The 24089-nt window shown below is 48.7% G+C and overlaps 1 protein-coding gene across 5 annotated transcripts in view; it reads right to left on the reverse strand.

Moving 5' to 3' along the window:
* Positions 1-21103: 21103 nt before the first annotated feature.
* TDRD7 (tudor domain containing 7) overlaps positions 21104-24089 on the reverse strand; it is a 93569-nt gene continuing 90583 nt past the window's right edge. For all 5 annotated transcript variants that reach the window (XM_074953718.1, XM_074953715.1, XM_074953714.1 and 2 more), the window contains one exon: positions 21104-21546. In XM_074953718.1, the coding sequence (XP_074809819.1) occupies positions 21453-21546 (94 nt within the window). In that variant the 3' untranslated portion in view covers positions 21104-21452. The remainder of the gene's footprint in view (positions 21547-24089) is intronic.

Raw genomic sequence — 24089 nt, forward strand, 5'->3', positions numbered from 1 at the left:
GCTCCAGGTGAGGGCTGGACATTTCAGGTAAGATGTTTTTTGGGAAATTCAGGGTGTGTTGGGGTCACTTGGCTAGTAGTAACCAAGGCTGCCGGAGGTCAGAGTGTGACTGTCGTGTAACAAACAAGCCCCTGGAGTCAGAATTCCAGAACCAGAGCTGTCAGCCCCCAACCCGCACAGGGAGGCTGTGGCTCCAGCTGTCGCCCCCCCCCCCCACATGCCGGGAGGCCGTGGCTCGAGTTGTGACCCCACCAAACACAGAGAGAGGCTGCAGCTCCAGCTGTCAGCCCCCGACCCGCGCAGGGAGGCTGCAGCTCCAGCCGTCACCCACCCACACGTGGGGAGGCTGCAGCTCGAGTTGTCACCCCCACACACAAGGAGAGGCTGCGGCTTCAGCTGTCACCCTCCATGCAGACAGGCTGCTTTTCCTCCTGATGAAGACACAAATCCTACAGATAGGTAGGTTTCCTTTCAATCAGTGGTCTCCAACCCTTTTAAGCACATCACCACCTTTTGAATTTAAGTACAGCCCAGAGCCTACCTCAAAGCAAATGTAGAAACAACAGTTTATTATGTTATATAAAGCTGAGATCAGTTGCTTAGTATACATTTCCCCTGCTTACCAAGTCTCAGTGCGACACTTGTGACAGCACATTATCTACCATTGCCTTGAAATTCGGGTTGTAATTTGAAATAGCTGGTCGGCTGCCGTCCTGCAGATGTGCATCTGTGAGGCGGGTGTGATACTTAGACTTGATGATCTTCATTTGTGAGAACGCTGAATGCCAGCAGCCTCCCCTCCCCTCCCCTCCTGAGGCTGGGGGGGGACTCAGAGAAATACCTTCTTGTGGGCCAGATCCACCACTTTCCACAGCAGCTGGACCAGCTCTTTCTCCTGGGATCCCAGCTTAGCCCCTGAGCCCTAGCAGTCTTCCCAAAGAAGATCACCAGGTAGTCAGGAGGGGAGGCGGCAACGGCCAGGAATAGCAGCAGCGGAAGGAGGCGAATTGATGGTGGAGGCAGCAAAGAGTGGGAGGAAGCAACAGCAAAAGGATGAAAGGGCAGGGGCAGGGTGGATACAGGAGGCAGGAATACCGAACTGGGGTTAAGGCAGCAGCAGCAGGAAGGATAAAAAGTAGAGGGGTCCCAGGAGCAGTGGGGAGGCGAGAAGGAGTAGCAAAAACTGGGGGATAAGTGGGTGAGAGGCAGCAGGAGACAAAGGGGTCAATAGCATGGGGAAAGGGCAGCCGTAACCGGAAGGTAATGGGACAGGAGGAGAAGGCAGTTCCTGTGATATCAATGTGTCTTCTAGTGCCCAGAGGAGCTCAGCTGAGACCTGGCTCTCCAGCCCCACGCTTGCTCTGCCTGGTCATTGCAACGGCCCTTCTCCCTGCTGGTGACATGTAAAACCAGAGAAATGTGAATAGCTATGACCCTGCTTCCTGATCACTAGAGTCCCAGTGCTCCTGGGGCTCCGTGAAAGGAGAAGGGAGGGTGTCCTGGTTTGTTGTGCAGGGGAAGGTTCAGGGGACATCGTGTCCGCCACCTATCCATGCCACTGCAGGAAGAAGAAACTCCAGCACCTGCCACATTTTAAAGAAGCCCAAATCAACTCCACAGGGAAACCAGCTCTGCTGAAGCTCTGAACAGGGGGAGGGATAGATGGGCAGTAGGGTCAGAGCATGGAAGGTGGATTGTGGGGGATGGGGAGCCAGGCTCCTAGGGAAGAGGAAGAAGATGATGAAGAGCAGGTGAGGTGACTTCTCCTCTGGGAATGGAAGGAAAGCAGCAATCCTGAAGAGCAGAGGGATAGGAGCGGGGCTGGGAGTGGAAGGGAGGGAAATGTGGGGTTTGCCAATACAGCTTATTTTGCTTGGAGGCGCTGGATAAGATACTGATAAAAGCGCATGTGGGCTGGGGTAAGCTAGTTTGGCTAAGGGCGCTCTGCGTACAGCACAGCCATGCTCTAGCTTCTACCCACGTGCTCCTATTGTAGGCCTGGCCGGGGGCAGCGAGTTGTATGGGCCTGTGGTGCCGGTGCTCCACAAATATGAGCGCATGGGGCCTGGCTCCACCAAAGTTTGGGGCCGGGTCTCTCCCCCGGCCCCACCTGCCACCCCTGGAGCATCCCCCTGAGCGTCCCCTCCAGTCCCGCCTGCCACCCCTGCAATTTAAAAGGGCCCGGGGCCCCCGCCGCCACCACCACTGGCAGTGCAACAGGGCTAAAGTGGCTTCCTGCCCAGCCACACACCCCTGCAGCCCGGGGATGTGTCTCTGCATGCTGCCCCTGCCCCTAGCGCCACTGGGAGCTGCAGAGGCCGTGCCCGCAGCCAGTGGTGTGCAGAGACCCCTCCAGCCCCCAACCTAGGAGCTGCTGCCAGAGGGGTGTGTGGGTGTGGTGTTTAGATGTTGCTTGTAATTATTAGAATTGGAAGCTCTGGCTGTTGGGAGTCTGAAAGGACAGGAAACAGGGGGGAGGAGTTGAGAGGCTGGGAGAGAGCTACCGAGGGTGCAGCAGCAGCTTGGTAAAGAGGTTTCCACTTTGAAAATAAAGTCCTGTTGAAGCTTGTTCGTACCTTGCCTGGTTGATACAACATTTTGGCAGAGGATGGATCTTCTGCCTCTGAACCCACCTGCACCCTTTCTGCAAAGCCCAGGTGAGCCTCCAATTGTGTTTACTACCTGGATCCATATGTTTGAGCCTTATCTGCTTGCAATCAGTGCTACAGAGATTTCTGAAGTAAGAAAGCGTGCTGTGCTATCCACTGCCTTGGAGCAGAAGGGCAGTGTTTATTTTACACTTTTCCCCTTGCAGATGATAAATCTGAGACTGCGCTCACTGCATTAAAGAATTTTTTTGTGCCAAAAGTGAATGTAGTAGCTAATCGCTACAGATTTCGGCAGCGTGAGCAAAAACCAGGGGAAACGAGAATGCAGTATATTGCTTCCCTGAGGAGTCTGACTGTAATTTGTGACTTTGGGAATATGGGAGATGAGATAATTAGAGACCAGCTCGTTGAGAAAACAACCATGCTTCATGTAAGAGAACGCTTACTTCTAGAACCACAACTTACACTAGAAAAAGCAATAACCATTGCTACGCAGATTGAGTCAGTTACTGCTGAAGCCAAAATAGTGAGCATGGATACAGGAGGCACAGTCCAGGCTGTGACTCCTTTGCAGAAAAGTTCTCTACCTCCGCAGACACACAATTGCAAAGAGGAAAACTAATGAAAAACCACTGAATCAGCAAATTCAAAATACAGTAGAAGCATGTTTTTGCTGTGGATCCCCACAACACCTTGAAAGCTGCACAAGATGTCCAGCAAAAGTAGCTCAGTAAAATCATTGCAAAAAGATTGAACATTTTGCTAAAGTATGTCGCAGCAGCCAGTTCAATCAACAGGTGCATGCAGTTACAATACCAGTTGTTACTGTGCTGAGCATGGACAAAATCACTACTGCACATATTCCAGAACAGATAAAGTAAACTATAAACGTTTCCGCCATACCCTCAGGCAAACCACACTCTATTCAGCTAACGTTGGACACTGGCTGAGCAGTATCTATACTACCTGATTCCATCTATCTGCATTACTTTAAAGATGTGCCTCTTACTGAACCCAAACTTCACTTGGTGTGCTATTTGAAAAACCATATTCCAGGACATGGCTGCCTGCCAGCAATAGCTACATCTGGTGATTGCTGAGTAACTGCAGAGTTCTACATTGTCCACAATGGCACACCTATCCTTGGCAGAGATGTATTGGCTGCTTTAAATCTCAGGGTAGTTAATGGATGAATTGATCTTCCTCAGCAAAGCACTCTTGCGGTCCACACACCAGTTTCATCTGGGACCCAACACCAAGTTGAGGAGAAACTCGGCTGTGCTTCTGGGTTTCTGCATAAAGTTAAAATGCGGAATAATGTGATGCCTGTACGACAGAAGTTACGGCACTTACCATTTTCAGTCAGGGAAGCTGTTTCAGAGGAACTTAGAAAACTTGTTCAAAAGGACATTATTGAAGAGATCGACTCCTCAGAATGGGTTTCACCTGTCGTAGTGACGCAGAAGAAGCGTGGAGGCATTTGCCTTTGTGTGGACTTAAGGGAGCCAAATAAAGCTATTGTGATTAACAGCCATCCTCTTCCTCACATAGAAGAATTATTTGCAGAACTCTGTGGAGCAAAGATGTTTTCTACTCTTGATTTGCAGAGCGCATACCACCAGGTTATGTTGCATTAATAGAGCAGAGACCTCACAGCATTTATTACACATGAGGGACTATTTTGTTTTAAACATGTTCCATACTGTCTTGCATCTGCCCCAAGTGCCTTTCAAAAAATGATGTCATTGATTCTGAAGAATCCACAGGGAGTTCAGTGCTATCTGGATGACATTATCGTTTTGGAAATACTTCTGAGGAGCATGACAATAACCTGCAGTCTGTACTAAACTGCATCAGCACAGCAGGCCTCCAGCTCAATAGGTCCAAATGCAAATTTAGACAGACTGAACTCTCCTTTCTAGGGCATTCAATTTCACAAGCTGGACTAAAACCTGATCCAGATCATATCCTGGCAATTTCAAATGCTCCTCCTCCAACAGATTTGCAAACCTTACGTTCCTTCTTGGATCTTACCTCCTGGTATGCAAAATTCATTCCCAGTTATGCTTCTGTTATTGAACCGTTATGGGAATTACTACGGAGAAGTTCAACCTTAGTGTGGACAACGGATGCACAAGCTAGTTTCGAAATGGTGAAAGACTTGATTGTACCTAGTCCAGTACTTGCACTATTCAGTCCTGCATTGCCCACAATTGTAACTACTGATGCGTCTGATTATGGCCTTGGGGCTGTTTTCACACAACTGCATGAGGACAACACAGAGAGGACTGTTGCATTTGCTTCCAGGACACTAAGTAATGCTGAGAGGAAATATTCTACAGTCCAAAAAGAAGCACTTGCTTGTGTCTGGGCTACTGAAAAATGGAGAACTTACCTGTGGGGCCGCACATTCAAGTTGCGCACAGACCACAGCCCTTTGACGACGTTACTCACCACGCAAGGACTGGGCAGAGCAGGATACTGTACTGCTCGATGGTCTGCAGGACTACTCTCTTTCCATTATGAACTGGAATATAAGCCTGGAGACCAAAACGTGGTCACTGATTGCCTTTCTCGCCTGCCTTTGCCTTCACCAGATGGTCCACCGGAGGATGAGGATGTCATGGTTGCGCTTATTACAAGCGCTCTCGCTGCAGTTACAAGAGAACAATTTCAAGCTCCTTGTTCAGCGTGTCCAATTCAACAAAAACTACAGGGATTTCTGACAAAGAGATGGCCCAGTCACCCTAAAAACCTTGACCCAGTTTTGCTGCCTTATTTTAGAGTTCGGGATGAACTTTCTTTGTTTGATGGCTGTGTGCTACGAGGTACACACCGGCTCCCTGTGCCCGAAGAATTACAGTCAAAACTCATACACCTGGCACATGATACTCATCGAGGAAGTGTCTGAACCAAACAACGACTACGGGATCTGTATTGGAGGCCAGGGATGGACTCTCAAACTCAAGCACTCATAAAATCCTGTGTCACTTGCCAAATGCATGATAAGACAGCAGTGACATGTACCCCTCCATTATAGCCTGTTCCTCTTCCTGCATCTGCATGGGAAAAAGTGGCGATTGATATTGTAGGTCCCTTTGATACTGCTCCAGTTGACTGCCATTATGCCATCACTTTAATAGACTATTTCAGTAAATGGCCTGAGGTAGCGTTTACATCGCAAATCTCTTCTGCTGCAGTAATTAAGTTCCTCTCTTCAGTTTTTAGCAGGGAAGGTAACCCCAAAGAACTGGTTTCAGATAATGGTAGTCAATTTACTTCCCTGGAGTTTGAAACTTTTCTAGCAGAGAGGAACATTTGACACAGAAGGTCATCCCTATATTACCCTCAAGCCAATGGGGAAATTGAACGGTTTAACAGAAGTTTGAAAGAGAGTTTGCAAACGGCTAAACTAGAAGGGTGATTGCGGATACCCTTCCCTACTGATTTCTTGCAAGCATACCGGGCTACACGACATGCCACAACGCAAAGATCACCCGCAGAGTTACTGATGGGAAACAGATGAATACTAAACTGAACATTGCCAGATTGTTAAAGGCACGACCTGATGCCCCAAACGAGGATGATGTGAGAAAGACAGTTGAACAGAACCAAGCAAAGTCTAAGGCTTTCACAGACAAGCGGCAGGGTGCTAAGGAACCAAAGTTTGAGTGTGGTTCCTTTGTTAGAATACGAAACCCTGGAATTTTAGGCAAAGGGAACCATAAATTCACAGCTCCTCTTAAAATCATGGAGAAGAAGGGACCTTACACCTATCGACTTTCTGATGGGCGGGTATGGAATGCTTCTTATCTTGCACCTGCCTATGCACCAAGAGGAGATTATGCCAACACCCAGTCTGCATGGGATGACTTCACTGTAGTACCAACACAACAAGACATTGCACTGGAACCAGGGCTTGAGGGACGGCCTGTCAGACCCAGACGACCACCTGTCTGGACTAGAGACTAGGTTATGTGGTATCTACAGTGTTTTCAGTGTAATATTTCTGCCAACAGTATAGTGTCTTGTTTCATACTTGTTCCTGTGGTTAGAACAATAATGTTTATTTTAATTGGGAGAGTTTCTTAACAGAGGAGGGAATGTGGTGTTTAGATGTTGCTTGTGATTATTAGAATTGGGAGCACTGGCCGTTGGGAGTCTGAAAGGACAGGAAACAGGAAGGAGAGGGGAGGAGTTGAGAGGCTGGGAGAGAGCTACAGAGGGTGCAGCAGCAGCTTGGTAAAGAGGTTTCCACTTTGAAAATAAAGTCCTGTTGAAGCTTGTTAGTACCTGGCCTGGTTGATACAACAGTGGGTCACTTTTGGGAGCTGCCCAAGGTAAGTGCTGCACCTCTCACTCTTTCCCACACCCCAACCTCCTGCTCCAGCCCAGAGCCCCCTCCCGTACCCAAACTCCCCACCAGAGCCTTAGGCAGGTGTGTGTGTGTGTGTGGGGGGGGGGGGGGGCGCGCGCGCGCAGGACTTGGCCCATTCTGGGCACCACCAAAAATTATACCAACCTGCCGCCCCTGGGCCTGGCCTCTGTGCTGTACACACCCACCTCTCCTGGCCAGCCATGCACCCCATGTGTGCACAGGGTGCAAACCCTGGCCTATTAGCCCCCCCAGCTACACTAGCGCTGACACGCTGGGTGTGACGGTCCCACAGCCAGCTCACCACGGGACAAACACACGCACACAGCTGTCCACGCACTAACTGTCCTGGTCCCACGCTCTGCTGGCTGCACACCTCGGGAAGCGACTGGATTCTCTTGGGGAAGGCAGAGGCACCATCCCTCCCCTGGCTGAGGTTTGTGCAGCCTCTTCCCTGCCCATCTCCCTGCTCCTTACTCAGCGTTAATGTCACCCCAGGGGCTCGTTTGCATCCCAGATTAGCCAAGCGAATGGTGTTGTTCCGGTTAGGACCTTGAATGATCGACATCAAAACCAAGTTGGATTTGCAGCGAGAAGGCACTCGTGACCCTCCGCCCCCGGGGCTGGGTGTGCCAGGCTCTGCGCCGGACACAGGCTCTGCTCCCTTGATGGCATTTCAGAGCCCCAGGCAGGAGACGGGACGAGAGCCTTGCAAGATGGCTCCGGTTGTGAACCCCCAGCAGCCCGGTTTGTATGGGATGAGGCTGGCACGCACCTTGCATGTGTGTGGGGCTGCCCGTTCCATCAGGGCTGTTCTCCACCCGGGGCTTCCTTTCACTGGCAAGGTTGATTCCCGCCCCCCAGCACTTGTTGAGCCGCTGCGTATCTCCCCCCCACACACCCGCGGCAGCTGGGGACCCACAGGGGATTCCCCCCAGCTGTAGTGGCTTCTGGCTGGGGGTGGCAAGGGAGCCCCCGCCAGCCCTGGCTGGAACTGTTCTGTGCAGAAGCAGCCGCGCCGCGTCTCATCCAGGCTACGAAGCGGGTGATGGGCAGTTTTCTGCTGACTCCTTTTCGGGACCAGAGGAGGGAGCCTAGCTGCAATTCAAGGCAGTGAACCCAGCCCCCCCCATACGCAACGTAACACAAGTACAATTAACAATACAAAATCCACAGCAACACCGAGTCCTGACCACTGCAGTATGGTCCAACATCCGAGCCACCACCAAAACACTGCCCCTCCTCCTTTGACAGGGTCAAGATCTTATGGATCCAGTTGCTGGCAGTTGCAACAAGCTGCCCCTGCAGGTTTTGCTTGCTTTTATCCATATCATAAGTCCATTGAATGTTCACAGAGAAATGGGATATTTTCCAAACCAGCTTGACCACTTGGTATGGAATCAGGCCATATGCCCTGGTTTGATTATTTACAGCAATAAGATTCATAGATCCATTTGTGCACCATAGTCCAGATAGCAGCATGTAGGTGTGTGTAGTTTGGTTATGGGCTGGTGTAATTGTGCCCCTAGTAATATGTACATTCCCAGCAAAACACCTCATACACAGTACACCCAATTGTCCACCCCTTGCATAGGCCATTGATCCTGCTCCTCCATAGTCATAGCAGAGGGGCACATCCAAACATCTTCTCTTGATTTACACTATTTTACACACCCCTCCATTGATTCCCAGTAAGCTTCTCCCCTTCTCATTATTTCCATAGGGCTTGTGGGGACCACCTTGGTTGCCATTCCATTTCCAGGTACCATGGTAGCTATTACACAGGTGCTGGCCTCCTAGTTGAGCATTCTGCATTCCCATACACATCTTCCCCCCCAGGGTCAGCCTTTTGAAGCCATCCCCCACCCATGTCATGAGGTTTTTTGTTCATTAAAACACAACAATGCTAGCAACAAGACAAACACCACAAAACACAGATCCATGGTATTCTGGGTTATTCTTCCGCTGGCACCAGCTTGCTTGTAGAGTGTCTGAAAAACAAAAGAAAATTTCCACCACCCACTAGTGGAGACAGATTATTGCTTAATAATAATAATACCACTTTCTTTTACAAATTTCCTTGCCAATTGCAGGAAAAACGGAAGAATTACCTCCAGGCTGTCCTTATTTTGTTCTATAGTCAGGCTAGTGAATTACCCCACTCACTGGTCATTTATGAAATTCATGAGGTGGTGTACCTCAGTTTCCCCTCTTGTACAACAGGCTATGTCTGCAATAGTTTCTCTGCTGTACCAAGCTTTAAGTTTATTCTCAGGTAATAGCTGAGACATAGCTTCAGATTTTAGCACTGTACACACACACACACCCACCCACCCCCTTTAGGGTTAACCTGTCCTCCTTATTTTCAGGCTTGACTTGTTTTTTTCACCTCCCTTTCCTGGAGGGCCATAATCTGAGTCTTCTAGTAGCTTGTTTGTTGACCAGATGTATTCATTATTTGCAGCTCCTTAGTGCCCATCAGCTAGGTAATTTGCATTTACACAGAGGTTTTCTGGCTTGCTTTTGGATCCAAAGCTATTAGCAGCTCAGAGACTGTCTTAAAGGGAAACATTCCACTTCCACCAGAGTTCTGATTACTTTCCACTTTCATCTCCTGCTCCAAAACACAGAGATCTGAAAAAGAAAGCACAACCTATTGTGGCTCCTTTTGGAGCCCTAATAGGATTTTATTTAAGTACCATGTTTTGTTTGCATTTCTTTTACCCCTTCTCCACTATACACCGCACACGTCCTGGGAAAATGCACATTCCTTCCATAGTCTAACCTTCATAACATTATATCAGCCATATCAATTTTACACAAGGTGTAACTGACTCCCCCATGCCCACAGAGTTTTCATGCACACCCACCAAAGCAACAATCTGATCCCTCAGAGCCACCCCAAGGCTTAGTGTTCCCATCATTCCTCCCCTTTTCCTTTTCTTTTTCCTATGCGCACACACAAAATTCTCTTTTGCCTAACGTCCCTTGCACTGCGATTACTGTTTTACACAACTGTACCTTGATTACACTCCCATCTTGTACAACTAGACACAACCAGGGGCAGCCAAGTTAAGTTCCAATAGAAACCCCTTACATCCTTTAGTGATTTTAATTACATTACCCAATAGTCAAATAATTTTGATCAGATTATCTCTCTGCCTGCTGCCTGCAGCAGTCCCTTATAGACCATTTCTGTGGGAAAAGGGCCCATTTCCCCTCAGAATAGCTGTAAAGGCTTCTGGGGACAGAAGCCTAGTGGTGGTAGTAGCCACTCGACCTGACCCCCTTGGATAATTTAATGACCAAGCTTCCATCCAATGTGACTGCACAGAGTTGCACACACAGTTACATTGATATAACTGGGTTGTATCATTAAACAAAAGCTTCCTTCTTGTACCACCACAACGGTTACCTTTTACCATTTCCACAACTCCCAAATGTTTACTTTTCTGCAAACCCTGTATCATCAATTTTTGCAAAAGCTATTTGTAACTTTTCACTCACTTCTTTAAATCACTTACTCCTACACTTAGTTCTTTAAGGTCGTGCAATTTGTCTGTAACAACTCAGCCACCAAGTACAATTATTGCCACACAGCTGCCTTCACCTGTGCTGTCTTTACCCTGAGACTGTTCAAAGAGGCACTAAAACATTTGTCTCCATGGATCTTTTACCCCAAAAATTCCAGTGGACTACAGCAGACCTCCCTCATACTTTCTCCAAAATAACCAAAACCATCTCACATAAGTATCCAAAGTACCCTCCATTAAAACTTCAGAAAAACAAAAGTGTGCAAAGGAGGGGGAGAGGAGGGGGGAGAGGTGGAAAGAAACCAATTAAGCCTGTCAGGTCAGTTTAAAGTATAGGCTACCAGCAACAAATTAAGTAAACTGAGAAAAAGAAGAAAAGGACATAGTTAGCTCTGAGCCAAGAGTAGGCTCCCTGGGTTGACACAGTTGGGAACCCTTATCCCCAGGTTCTCATTCTGGCTCTGGGAGTAGAGTGGGGGTTACCACCTGCTCCTGCAAACCCTGCTATTTTGCACTTTGAAACCCCTCCCCCCCTTCTTTCTCTCCACTCCCCCAGGACCAAGTCCCAGCTCCAGTCTCTAAAGGTAGTCTGTTAACTCTGCTTTTGACTTTAAACCCTGTTGTGCCAAATCTTTAACCACCCCTAACTAATTTACAACCCTTCAGCAGCCCTTGCTGGAGCAGCACCAAACTTGAAAGATTCCTGGCAGCTTCCCATAATGCTGCCCTTACTTCAGACCTCTCACAAGGGGACTGAAGTGTCTCCTTTCCCTGGAGGGCATTCAGTCCCCATGGGCAGGGACCTTCTTCCACTACCCATATACCAAGGAGGGTGGGCTCCTCAGCCACCCCCCATCCCGCTCGGTCCCCTAACACTTCCTCCATTTCCTTTTTAATCTCATCCCAGGGTGACCCCTGCACCGGGTATAGGCCCTGGTTCTTCCTTATCCATTTATCCAAAAAATCCTATACCCTGGCTTGCCAGAACCCGCAACTACCATCACGAGAGTTCACAATACCCCCTCCAAGCAGCTGTGCGGACTGTTGGGGAGAGGGACTTACAGGCTGCCACTCACCTATCCGAAGCGAAGCATCCAAGTCACGGCACAAAGATGTTAGGGGCTTATTCCTTCACCGGCTTACTTCCCTGGTCCTTCCCGCATGAACAGAGAGCAACAATACCCGAAGTCCAAAGGTGCAAACAATTCGATGTTTATTGGGGTGAACTTCCAGCAAGCATGATGCCAGTTTCCTTCCTTAGTGTCCCCCTTCCCAGCTCTGACACCACAGAGCCTTACACCTGTGTCCCTGTTCCCATCTCCCCCTTTAGCAAAACATGATTCCAATTTCCTCACCCCCATTCCCTGTTCCCATCTCCCCCTTTAGCAAAACATGATTCCAATTTCCTCACCCCCATTCCCTGTTCCCATCTCCCCCACCCCCACCCACCCCCTCACTTCCTGATTGACTGCAGGCTATATAGTAAAACTTGAGTTCTGCTTTGCTATACCTTAACCAATCACGTTCCTGAAATTTAACTAACCAATCCTAACATATTGTAACATGATTAGCTAACCAATTATATCCCACCACCTTAATTAGATTACACCCAGCAAAATTAATTATACAGCAGACAGAAACAATCACAGAACCAGACAGAGGTTTTACAGACAAACAATGGGGAAATGGGGACTACAGTGATAGAACAAACGCAGAAGTGAGGATTTCACATCCCAGCTATTGATAAGTGAGTTCTTGCCAGACAGGATGCTCTCAAACTAAGTTTCCTTTTACATCTTCCAGGCACTTCCCTTTCTCTGGAGGCGATAGGCGTTATCAGGACAGGATTGTATTCCTAACAGCCCCATGACACCTTCTTTCAATGTGACTAGGTTGGAATGTGAGGAGGTGACCGGTCGCTTCCCAGCTTAGGGCTGCCTCTGCTGCTTAGCCAGAGGCCTTAGCCTAAGAACAGGGCCTCAGACTGTCACAGTGAGAGAAGGACCTTACACCAGCAGACAGTGATTTTGATTCTTTCTTTTATACCTCTATAACTAGCCAAGTGATAAGAACACACCTAAATTCTCAGGGTATGTCTACACTATGAAATTAGGTCGAATTTATAGAAGTCGGTTTTTTAGAAATCGGTTTTATATATTCGAGTGTGTGTGTCCCCACAGAAAATGCTCTAAGTGCATTAACTCAGCGGAGCGCTTCCACAGTTCCGAGGCTAGCGTCGACTTCCGGAGCGTTGCACCGTGGGTAGCTATCCCACAGTTCCCGCAGTCTCCGCTGCCCATTGGAATTCTGGGTTGAGATCCCAATGCCTGATGGGGCTAAAACGTTGTCGCGGGTGGTTCTGGGTACATATCGTCAGGCCCCCGTTCCCTCCCTCCCTCCTTGAAAGCAAGGGAAGACAATCGTTTCGCGCCTTTTTTCCTGAGTTACCTGTGCAGACGCCATACCACGGCAAGCATGGAGCCCGCTCAGGTAACCGTCACCGTATGTCTCCTGGGTGCTGGCAGACGCGGTACGGCATTGCTACCCAGCAGCAGCAACCCACTGCCTTGTGGCAACAGACGGTGCAATACGACTGGTAGCCGTCATCGTCATGTCCGAGGTGCTCCTGGCCGCGTCAGCCAGGAGCGCCTGGGCAGACATGGGCGAAGGGACTAAATTTGGAGTGACTTGACCAGGTCACTCTCTTTAGTCCTGCAGTCAGTCCTGTTGAACCGTCTTATGGTGAGCAGGCAGGCGATACGGATTGCTAGCAGTCCTATTGTACCATCTTCTGCCAGCCATCCTCATCTCTTGCCTGCCTAGCAGTCCTACTGCACTGTCTTCTGCCGGGCAGCCATGAGATGTGGATGGCTTGCAGTCCTTCTGCACCGTCTGCTGCCAGCCAAAGATGTAAAAGATAGATGGAGTGGATCAAAACAAGAAATAGACCAGATTTGTTTTGTACTCATTTTCTTCCCCCCCTCCCCGTCTAGGGGACTCATTCCTCTAGGTCACACTGCGGTCACTCACAGAGAAGGTGCAGCGAGGTAAATCTAGCCATGTATCAATCAGAGGCCAGACCAACCTGCTTCTTCCAATAAGAACAATTAGGTGCACCATTTCTTATTGGAACCCTCCATGAAGTCCTGCCTGAAATACTCATTGATGTAAAGCCACCCCCTTTGTTATTTTAATTCCCTGTAAGCCAACCCTGTAAGCCATGTCATCAGTCACCCCTCCCTCCGTCAGGACAACGGCAGACAATCATTCCACCCCTTTTTTCTGTGCGGACGCCATACCACGGCAAGCATGGAGACCGCTCAGCTCACTTTGGCAATTAGGAGCACATTAAACACCACACGCATTATCCAGCAGTATATGAAGCACCAGAACCTGGCAGAGCGATACCGGGCGAGTAGGTGACGTCAGCACGGTGACGTGAGTGATCAGGACATGGACACAGATTTCTCTGAAAGCATGGGCCCTGCCAATGCATGCATCATGGTGCTAATGGGGCAGGTTCATGCTGTGGAACGCCGCTTCTGGGCTCGGGAAACAAGCACAGACTGGTGGGACCGCATAGTGTTGCAGGTCTGGGACGATTCCCAGTGGCTGCAAAACTTTCACATGCGTAAGGGCACTTTCATGGAACTTTGTGACTTGCTTTCCCCTGCCCTGAAGCGCATGAATACCAAGATGAGAGCAGCCCTCACAGTTGAGAAGCGAGTGGCGATAGCCCTGTGGAAGCTTGCAACGCCAGACAGCTACCGGTCAGTTGGGAATCAATTTGGAGTGGGCAAATCTACTGTGGGGGCTGCTGTGATGCAAGTAGCCCACGCAATCAAAGATCTGCTGATATCAAGGGTAGTGACCCTGGGAAATGTGCAGGTCATAGTGGATGGCTTTGCTGCAATGGGATTCCCTAACTGTGGTGGGGCCATAGACGGAACCCATATCCCTATCTTGGCACCGGAGCACCAAGCCGGCGAGTACATAAACCGCAAGGGGTACTTTTCAATAGTGCTGCAAGCTCTGGTGGATCACAAGGGATGTTTCACCAACATCAACGTGGGATGGCCGGGAAAGGTACACGACACTCGCATCTTCAGGAACTCTGGTCTGTTTCAAAAGCTGCAGGAAGGGACTTTATTCCCAGACCAGAAAATAACCGTTGGGGACGTTGAAATGCCTATATGTATCCTTGGGGACCCAGCCTAACCCTTAACGCCATGGCTCATGAAGCCGTACACAGGCAGCCTGGACAGTAGTCAGGAGCTGTTCAACTACAGGCTGAGCAAGTGCAGAATGGTGGTAGAATGTGCATTTGGACGTTTAAAGGCGCGCTGGCGCAGTTTACTGACTCGCTTAGACCTCAGCGAAACCAATATTCCCACTATTATTACTGCTTGCTGTGCGCTCCACAATATCTGTGAGAGTAAGGGGGAGACGTTTATGGCGGGGTGGGAGGTTGAGGCAAATTGCCTGGCCACTGGTTACGCACAGCCAGACACCAGGGCGGTTAGAAGAGCACAGGAGGGCACGGTACGCATCAGAGAAGCTTTGAAAACCAGTTTCATGACTGGCCAGGCTACGGTGTGAAAGTTCTCTTTGTTTCTCCTTGATGAACCCCCCCGCCCCTTGGTTCACTCTACTTCCCTGTAAGCTAACCACCCTCCCCTCCTCCCTTCGATCACCGCTTGCAGAGGCAATGAAGTCATTGTTGCTTCACATTCATGCATTCTTTATTCATTCATCACACAAATAGGGGAATGACTACCAAGGTAGCCCAGGAGGGGTGGTGGAGGAGGGAAGGAAAATGCCACACAGCACTTTAAAAGTTTACAACTTTAAAATTTATTGAATGCCAGCCTTCTGTTTTTTGGGCAATCCTCTGTGGCGGAGTGGCTGGTTGGCCGGTGGCCCCCCACCGTGTTCTTGGGCGTCTGGGTGTGGAGGCTATGGAACTTGGGGAGGAGGGCGGTTGGTTACACAGGGGCTGTAGTGGCAGTCTGTGCTCCAGCTGCCTTTGCTGCAGCTCAACCATACGCTGGAGCATATTGGTTTGATCCTCCAGCAGCCCCAGCATTGAATCCTGCCTCCTCTCATCACGCTGCCGCCACATTCGAGCTTCAGCCCTGTCTTCAGCCCGCCACTTACTCTCTTCAGCCCGCCACCTCTCCTCCCGGTCATTTTGTGCTTTCCTGCACTCTGACATTGTCTGCCTCCACGCATTTGTCTGTGCTCTGTCAGTGTGGGAGGACAGCATGAGCTCAGAGAACATTTCATCTCGAGTGCGTTTTTTTTGCCTTCCAATCTTCACTAGCCTCTGGGAAGGAGAAGATCCTGTGATCATTAAAACACATGCAGCTGGTGGAGAAAAAAAAAAAAAAAGGGACAGCGGTATTTAAAAAGACATTTTATAAAAACACTGGCTACACTCTTTCAGGGTAAACCTTGCTGTTAACATTACATACATAGCACATGTGCTTTTGTTACAAGGTCGCATTTTGCCTCCCCCCACCGCGTGGCTACCCCCTCAGCCCTCCCCCCTCCCTGTGGCTAACAGCGGAGAACATTTCTGTTCAGCCGCAGGCAAACAGCCCAGCAGGAATGGGCTCCTCTGAGTGTCCCCTGAAGAGAAGCACCCTATTTCAACCAGGTGACCATGGATTATATCTCACTCTCCTGAGGATAACACAGAGAGATAAAGAACGGATGTTGTTTGAATGCCAGCAAACACACACTGCAATGCTTTGTTGTACAATGATTCCTGAATACGTGTTACTGGCCTGGAGTGGTAAAGTGTCCTACCATGAAGGACGCAATAAGGCTGCCCTCCCCAGAAACCTTTTGCAAAGGCTTTGGGAATACATCCAGGAGAGCCGCAAATGCCAGGGCAAATTAATCCTTTCACATGCTTGCTTTTAAACCATGTATAGTATTTTAAAAGGTACACTCACCGGAGGTCCCTTCTCCACCTGCCGGGTCCAGGAAGCAGCCTTGGGTGGGTTCGGGGGGTACTGGCTCCAGGTTTAGGGTGAGAAACAGTTCCTGGCTGTCAGGAAAACCGGTTTCTCCGCTTGCTTGCTGTGAGTCTCTTCTTCTTCTTCTTCTTCCCCAAAACCTGCTTCCGTATTGCCTCCATCTCCATTGAAGGAGTCAAACAACACGGCTGGGGTAGTGGTGGCTGAACCCCCTAAAATGGCATGCAGCTCATCATAGAAGCGGCATGTTTGGGGCTCTGACCCGGAGCGGTCATTCGCCTCTCTGGTTTTCTGGTAGGCTTGCCTCAGCTCCTTAAGTTTCACGCGGCACTGCTTCGGGTCCCTGTTATGGCCTCTGTCCTTCATACCCTGGGAGATTTTGACAAAGGTTTTGGCATTTCGAAAACTGGAACGGAGTTCTGATAGCACGGATTCCTCTCCCCATACAGCGATCAGATCCCGTACCTCCCGTTCGGTCCATGCTGGAGCTCTTTTGCGATTCTGGGACTCCATCATGGTCACCTCTGCTGATGAGCTCTGCATGGTCACCTGCAGCTTGCCACGCTGGCCAAACAGGAAATGAGATTCAAAAGTTCGCGGTTCTTTTCCTGTCTACCTGGCCAGTGCATCTGAGTTGAGAGTGCTGTCCAGAGCGGTCACAATGGAGCACTCTGGGATAGCTCCCGGAGGCCAATACCGTCAAATTGTGTCCACAGTACGCCAAATTCGACCTGGCAAGGCCGATTTAAGCGCTAATCCACTTGTCAGGGGTGGAGTAAGGAAAGCGATTTTCAGAGCCCTTTAAGTCAAAATAAAGGGCTTCATCGTGTGGACGGGTGCAGGTTTACATCGATTTAACGCTGCTAAATTCGACCTAAAGTCCTAGTGTAGACCAGGGCTTAGAGTCTAGGCCTTTACAGACAGGCCTGGATATCTATATGCTAACAGTTTGTAATTCTGAATTTGTCTTCTGTACATAACACTACACAAGCACAACACCTTGTAGACACAGGTTAGGACAGTGAGTTGGGATACACTGAAGTGGTCAGGCCAGCAGACACACACTCCCAGATACCAGTGCGTCCCTTGCCCTCCTCCATTGGGGTGCTGTTAGAGTTACAATCCCGTCTACCAACAAATCCCACCCTCACCCCCCTGCTAAAATGACCCAACTCCCACAACAGCAAAGTTCTAGTACATTTGTCCTTTGAGCTTGGAAAAGAGACGGCTAAGGGGAAATATGATTGAGGTCTATAAAATCATGACTGGTGTGGAGAAAGTAGATAAGGAAGTGTTGTTTACTCCTCATAACACAAGAAACTAGGGGTCACCAAATGAAATTAACGGGCAGCAGGTTTAAAACAAATAAAAGGAATTATTTCTTCACACAAGGCCTAGTCAACCTGTGGAACTCCTTGCCAGAGGATGTTGTGAAGGCCAAGACCATAACAGGGTTCAAAAAAGAACTAGATAAATTCATGGTGGCTAGATCCATCAATGGCTATTAGCCAGGATGGGCAGGGATGGTGTCCCTAACCTCTGTTTGCCAGAAGCTGGGAATGAGCAACAGGGGATGGATCACTTTATGATGACCTGTTCTGTTCATTCCCTCTGGGGCACCTGGCATTGGCTACTGTCGGCAGACAGGATACTGGGCTAGATGGACCTTTGGTCTGACCCAGTAGGGCCATTCTTATGTTCTTAAGAGCAAATCTGCCAAGAAATTTGCCCCCAGGTAGTGCTCTCACTTTCACAATAATATAAATAATAAAATACACACACTGCTTACCTTGAAACGCCAGTGACCCCATATACAGCAGAAGTGGCCTCATGGGAAGGGCCAAGTCTTGTTACAAAAGATGTCCTCGGAGAAGTGTAAGGACTTGCCACCCTCCATATCCCGTTGACACATTTTGGCTCACCCACATGCATGTAGGGTCTGGAATAATGGGTCCTACTTTGGCACTGTCTGATCAAGCCATAATTGCATTTTTCATCCAAACTCCAAGAGACTGATATGAAGCTCACCAATTTTGGCCATTTTCTTTGGACAACTCCATCTTCATCTGATGCCCCAGCAGAGTAGGCAGGATCAGTGCACCGTTGAAATAACTCCGTGGTTTTATCTCCCTGCAACCCCTCCCCCGCAAGAGTCTTGATTTTGTTGCTCGAGAGCTCTCTTCACAATGCATAGGGCCCTACCAAATTCATGGTCCATTCAATTTCCTGGTCATAGGATTTTTAAAATAGTAAATTTCATGATTTCAGCTATTTAAATCTGAAACTTCCCAGTGTTGTAATTGTAGGGTCCTGACCCAAAAAGGAGTTGTGGGAGGGTCACAAGGTTATTGTAGGGGGGCTTGCGGTACTGCTACCCTGACTTCTGTGCTGCTCCTGGCAGCGGCGCTGCCTTCAGGGCTGGGCAGCTGGAGAGCGGCAGCTGCTGGCTGGGAGCCCAGCTCTGAAGGCAGAGCCACTGCCCCCAGCAGCACAGAAGTGTGGATGGCAGGGTCTGGCATTGCCACCCCTACTTCTGCGCTGCTGCCTGCAGAGCTGGGCCCTCCGTCAGCAGTCGCCGCTCTCCAGCCGCCCTGCTCTGAAGGAAGCAGCGGTGCAGAAGTAAGGATGGCATGGCATGGCATCACCAGCCTTGCTTCTGTGCTGCTGGTGCGGCAATGCCTTCACAGCTGGTCACGTGGCAATATCAGACCATGCCACTCCCCTAAAGTAACCTTGTGAGCCCCCTGCAACTCCCAGTCTGAGACATGCTGGTCTCCCCTGTGAAATCTGTAGAGCATAGGATAAAAGCGCACACACAACCAGATTTCACCAGGGGAGACCAGATTTCATGGTCTCTGACACGTTTTTCATGGCCCTGAATATGTGTAAGGCAGGGATGGCTGGGGAGAGTGAATGAGGAAAAGTAATGGCTGGCTGCTTTTCTTGAGCTGGGGCAAAGAATAAGCAGCATAACTGAAGACGTTTGGTGTGTAAACTGGAACAGAGAACAAGCCAGACAGGTGAACAGCAGATGGGATAGTGTCACTAAGAGATGAGTGCAGATTATGTTTGGTAAATACATAATCTGCACCCATCTATTAGTGACATTATCCCATCTGCTGGAAAGTGAAAGGACAAGACATTCATTTTGAGGCGAAGGCTCTTTTATTGGTAGTCTAACATGCCTACAGCAAAGGGAGATTTGGAAGATTCATGGCACAGCTCAGAGATGACAGTGCTAAGGCACTCATCCACCTAGCACTGGGGAAGGAAGGCCACAAACACTGGGAGGAGACCTCTGAATATCTGGCCATGGCAAGGACAATGCCACATAATGAAAGCTCAAGCTACCAGTGTTGAACCAGGACACTTTATAGAGAGATGAAGATCCAGTGGTCAGCGCAGGGGATTGGACGTGAGGACCAATGAGCTCTGCTACTGACTAGCTAGGTAACCCATGGACAAGCCGCCATCTCAGAGCTTACGGTGATTAATGTTTGTTGTAAGGGAGTCTCTAGAAGCTGGTGAAGTGATGACAGACCAGATTCTTTCTACTTTGAAACATTAGACCATAAGCCATTTAACTACTTAGCAATGTGGATCATTCCCCTTCAGTGTATCAGATACCACAAGTAGATGAAGTATATATCTCTGAATCCTTTCAGCTCTCTAGAGCTGGATGGCCTTATGCTACATCTTCCCTTGCATGCACAGGGGATGTGAGGTGTGTGATGTACCTGTAGGAGGTGGTGAAGGTCTGAGGCTTTGAGGACATTTCTCTTAAATATCCTCTAGGGTAAAGAAAGGACATACAGCATGGGTTCAGATCACTGTAAATGGGTATGTACTGTCCCTCAAGAAGGATGGTAAATTCCCCCCCACAGGAAATGTCAGCAGGATCAGCCCAAGCTAGTCAGAAGCTCTGGTACACATGAAAACTGGGGAACTCACAGTCTTGTAAAGTAGGTTGTTAGCTGGGAATACACCAAAACCCACAGATCTAACATGAGATGAAGGTGCACTTAATGGAAACCATTCTCATGAGCATTTGACTGTCCTAAATGAAATGAAGAGGGCAAGAAGAGGGCGAAAAAGCAGGCTAGGGAGAGGGGTGCTAACCATAAAGGACAGACCGACCATCTGAGCAGACTGCAAGAAGCTGCTGGTTTTTTGGGTTTTGTTTTTAAGTGGGAGGAAAAAAGTGGGATTGTTGGAATGCATTTTCTTCACCCAAACGCAGAAAGCAAAAGGTGCCTGCAGCACTCACAATGCCCGGTATTTGCAGCTGTCAGGACACATGCAGGTTGTTATGCTGCTGACACCTCCGTGTAAAAACAAGTACAATTCTTACACTCTGGATTCAGGGATAGGATATTTCTGAAACTATCAACAAATGAGGGATCAGTTCAGATGTGATGTCTGTGTTCGTTAAGGAGGGGAATAGCTGTGAAGCAGAAATTAACAGTTTGTAAATATACTCAAATTTTGACAAGCCTCAAACGCCATTAAGTTTGAAAAGAATGAAAAAAAGAGTCCAGCAAGAAAACAAAGAAGTCACCAATAATTTTTATTGATAAATAACATTTTACTTAATCTGAATTTTCATCCCAACATTCTAACGCTACACTAGTGAACAAAGTGCAAGTTCTCTGAAAGTCAATTCAAAGAAAACAGAAACTTCTGTTAAATACAAGCATCAGATTTTTCAAACTTACTGCATTCATATATTCAAGATCATGTAAACAGCTAAATTTCTCTTTAAAAGCCTGCTACAGTTTTTATTGCCAAGGAATCTGAATTAGTTGCTAGTGTCAGAAGCAGTGATTAATTAACCTTTGAAAGCTCCACAAAATATTGAGACATAAAGTCATGAATCCATATATCAGTGTCTGGGAGTGCGGTGTCCACTAAGTAGGTCACTATTTTTCGATCCCAAGATCTTGTGCTTTCGTTAACTGCTTGGATCAGTGCCACTAGGGGTTTCTTCTCTACATGGTTTCGAAACACTATTGATGCTTCTTCTGACCACTGTTTGCATTTCACTCCTGGGAAAAATATAAAGCAAATAAGGCCATTTAAAGAAAAGACTGATTTAAGTGACAAACTCCCAAAACCAACGAAAGCTCATGCTCAAATAAATGTTAGTCAGTCTCCAACGTGCCACAAGTCCTCCTGTTCTTTTTCCCAAAATCAAGATTCGTAGTAATTCTACACTTGAAGTGGAAGACACTCAAAGCAGTGCTATTAAAGAAAGTGAAGCTAACAAAGCTCTGTAAGAACATTTCAATCCTTACTCTTGTTTCAATGGCTGTTGTAGCCTCCCATGTAAGGATCATCAACTGTGTCACATTGTGGAAAAAAATGGTTACTAACCTTTCTGTAACCGCTCTTTGAGATGTGTTGCACACGTCCGTTCCCATGTAGGTGTGTGCATGCCCCGAGAACAGTTGCTGGATTTTTTTTTCCCCCCTTAGTGATGTCTGTCAGGTTGGCTCCAGCGCCCCCCGATGTTGGATGCTCACAGCGCCGGTATAAGGGGCCACGCCAAGCCCACCGACAACTCCAACAGAGGGGGCAGTGGGCAGGACTCAGAAGGGACGTGTGCAACACATCTCGAAGAACAAGTTACAGAAAGGTTAGTAACTGTTTTTTCTTCTAGTGCTTGCATACGTCCATTCCAACGTAGGTGACTCACAAGCAGTTGCACAGGAAGTGGGCTCAGAGTTCAAGTACAAGCTGACTGCAAGACTGCGTGGATGAAGTTGGCATCATCTTGGCCCTCTTGAGTAATGGCATAGAGCACAGAGAACGTGTGCACCAAGGACCAGGTTGCTGCCCTGCAGATATCTTGAATTGGGTCTTGATCTAGGAAAGCAGCCGAAGAGGGCTGAGATCTTGTAGAGTGAGCAGTCCGGTTAGGTGAAAGAGGGGCTCCCGTGAGTTTGTAACATGCCTGGATACATGAGGTAATCCAAGACAAAAATCCTCTGGGTGGAGATGGGGAGCCCCTTCACTCTCTCAGCTATTGCTATGAACAGCAGAGTCGATCTGCGGAATGGTTTGGTCCTTTGAATATAAGGCTCCAGGGCCCGTCTGACATCCAAGGAGTGTAGGCGCTGTTCTTCTCTATATGCTTAGGGTAGAATACTGGTAGAAAAATTGCTTGATTGCAGTGGAATTGAAAGACCACTTTTGGGAGGAAATTTGGATGTGGGCACAGCTGTACCTTATCTTATTTGAAGACGACTGTATACGGAGGTTCCAATGTGAGGGCTCAGATCTCCGAAACCGTCCTGGCTGAAGTCATGGCCACTAAAACTGTCACTTTCCAGGAGAGATGCAACAGTCAGCATGTTGCCAATGGCTCAACGGGCAGGTCCCTCAGCTTTGACAGGATGAGGTTTAGGTCTCAAGGAGGTATTGGGTCCTTCAGCTGAGGGAACACCCTCTCCAGGCCTTTGAGAAAACAGACGACCATTGTGTGTGAAAAGCCTGATCTGTTGTCGACCTTAGGATGGAAGGCTGAAATGGCTGCCAGGTGGACCTTGACGGAAGAAAGGGCCAGACCTTGTTGTTTCAAGAGCAGAAGGCAGTTTAAGATAAGCTGCAGTGAGGACTGTGTAGGGGGAACCAGGTGGAGAATCGTTTCCACTTTGCCAGGAAAGCTGCTCTGGTGCAGGGTTTTCTGCTGCCTAGTAGGATTCTATGAACCTGCTCCAAACAAGCTTGCTCTTCAGGATTCAGCCATGAAGAATTTAGGCTGTCAGATGAAGAGAGATGAGATTTGACTGTGGGATCCTGGGTGATCAGGTATGGATACAATGGGAGACGGATTGGAGGCTCTACTGAAAGGCGTAAGAGGGTGGTGAACCAGTGCTGTCTCGGTCATGTTGGGGCTACAAGGATGACATGTGCTCAGTCCTACTTAATCTTTGACAAGTGGAATGGGGGGCGGGGGAGGGAGGTGTAATACAGGAAGGCGTCTGTAAGGGACTCTGGGCTGTGGTCCTGCAAGGAGCAGGACTGATGGCATTTCCTGTTGTTATGGGTAGAGAACAGGTCTATAAGGGGAGTCCCACACTTCTGGAAGATGTCTCTTGCCATGTCCAGTTGAAGGGACCACTCATGGTGAATGGAGAAGGACCTGCTGAGGCGATCCACAAATTGGTTCTGCGTACCCAGCAGGTAAGATGCTTCTAGGTAGATTGAGTGTGTAATGCAGAACTCCCACTCTCGGATTGCCTCCTGGTAGTGGGGGAGCAGGCGAGGAGAGAGAGAATGCTCTCCGCTCTGCCTGTTGATGTAGTACATAGTGACTGTATTGGCTGCGAGACCTGAAACTGCCTTGTCTGCAATGTTGGTTAAGAATGTCTGGTAGACCAAGGGGACTGCCCAGAGTGCTTTATGATTGATATGGCGTGAGAGCTCTTCTTGAGACCACAGGCCTTGAGTCCTGAGATGCCCTAGGTGGGCTCCTCAACCCAGCGCCGAGGTGTCGGAGACCAGATATATGGATGGTTTGGGCCTCAAAAAAGGTACTCCTACACTGGTTCAGCCACCAAGTCAGTGGGTCAAGAACTTCAGATGG

This window comes from Natator depressus, chromosome 5, assembly GCF_965152275.1.
Source record: "Natator depressus isolate rNatDep1 chromosome 5, rNatDep2.hap1, whole genome shotgun sequence".
In the NCBI taxonomy this organism is placed as follows: domain Eukaryota; kingdom Metazoa; phylum Chordata; order Testudines; family Cheloniidae; genus Natator; species Natator depressus.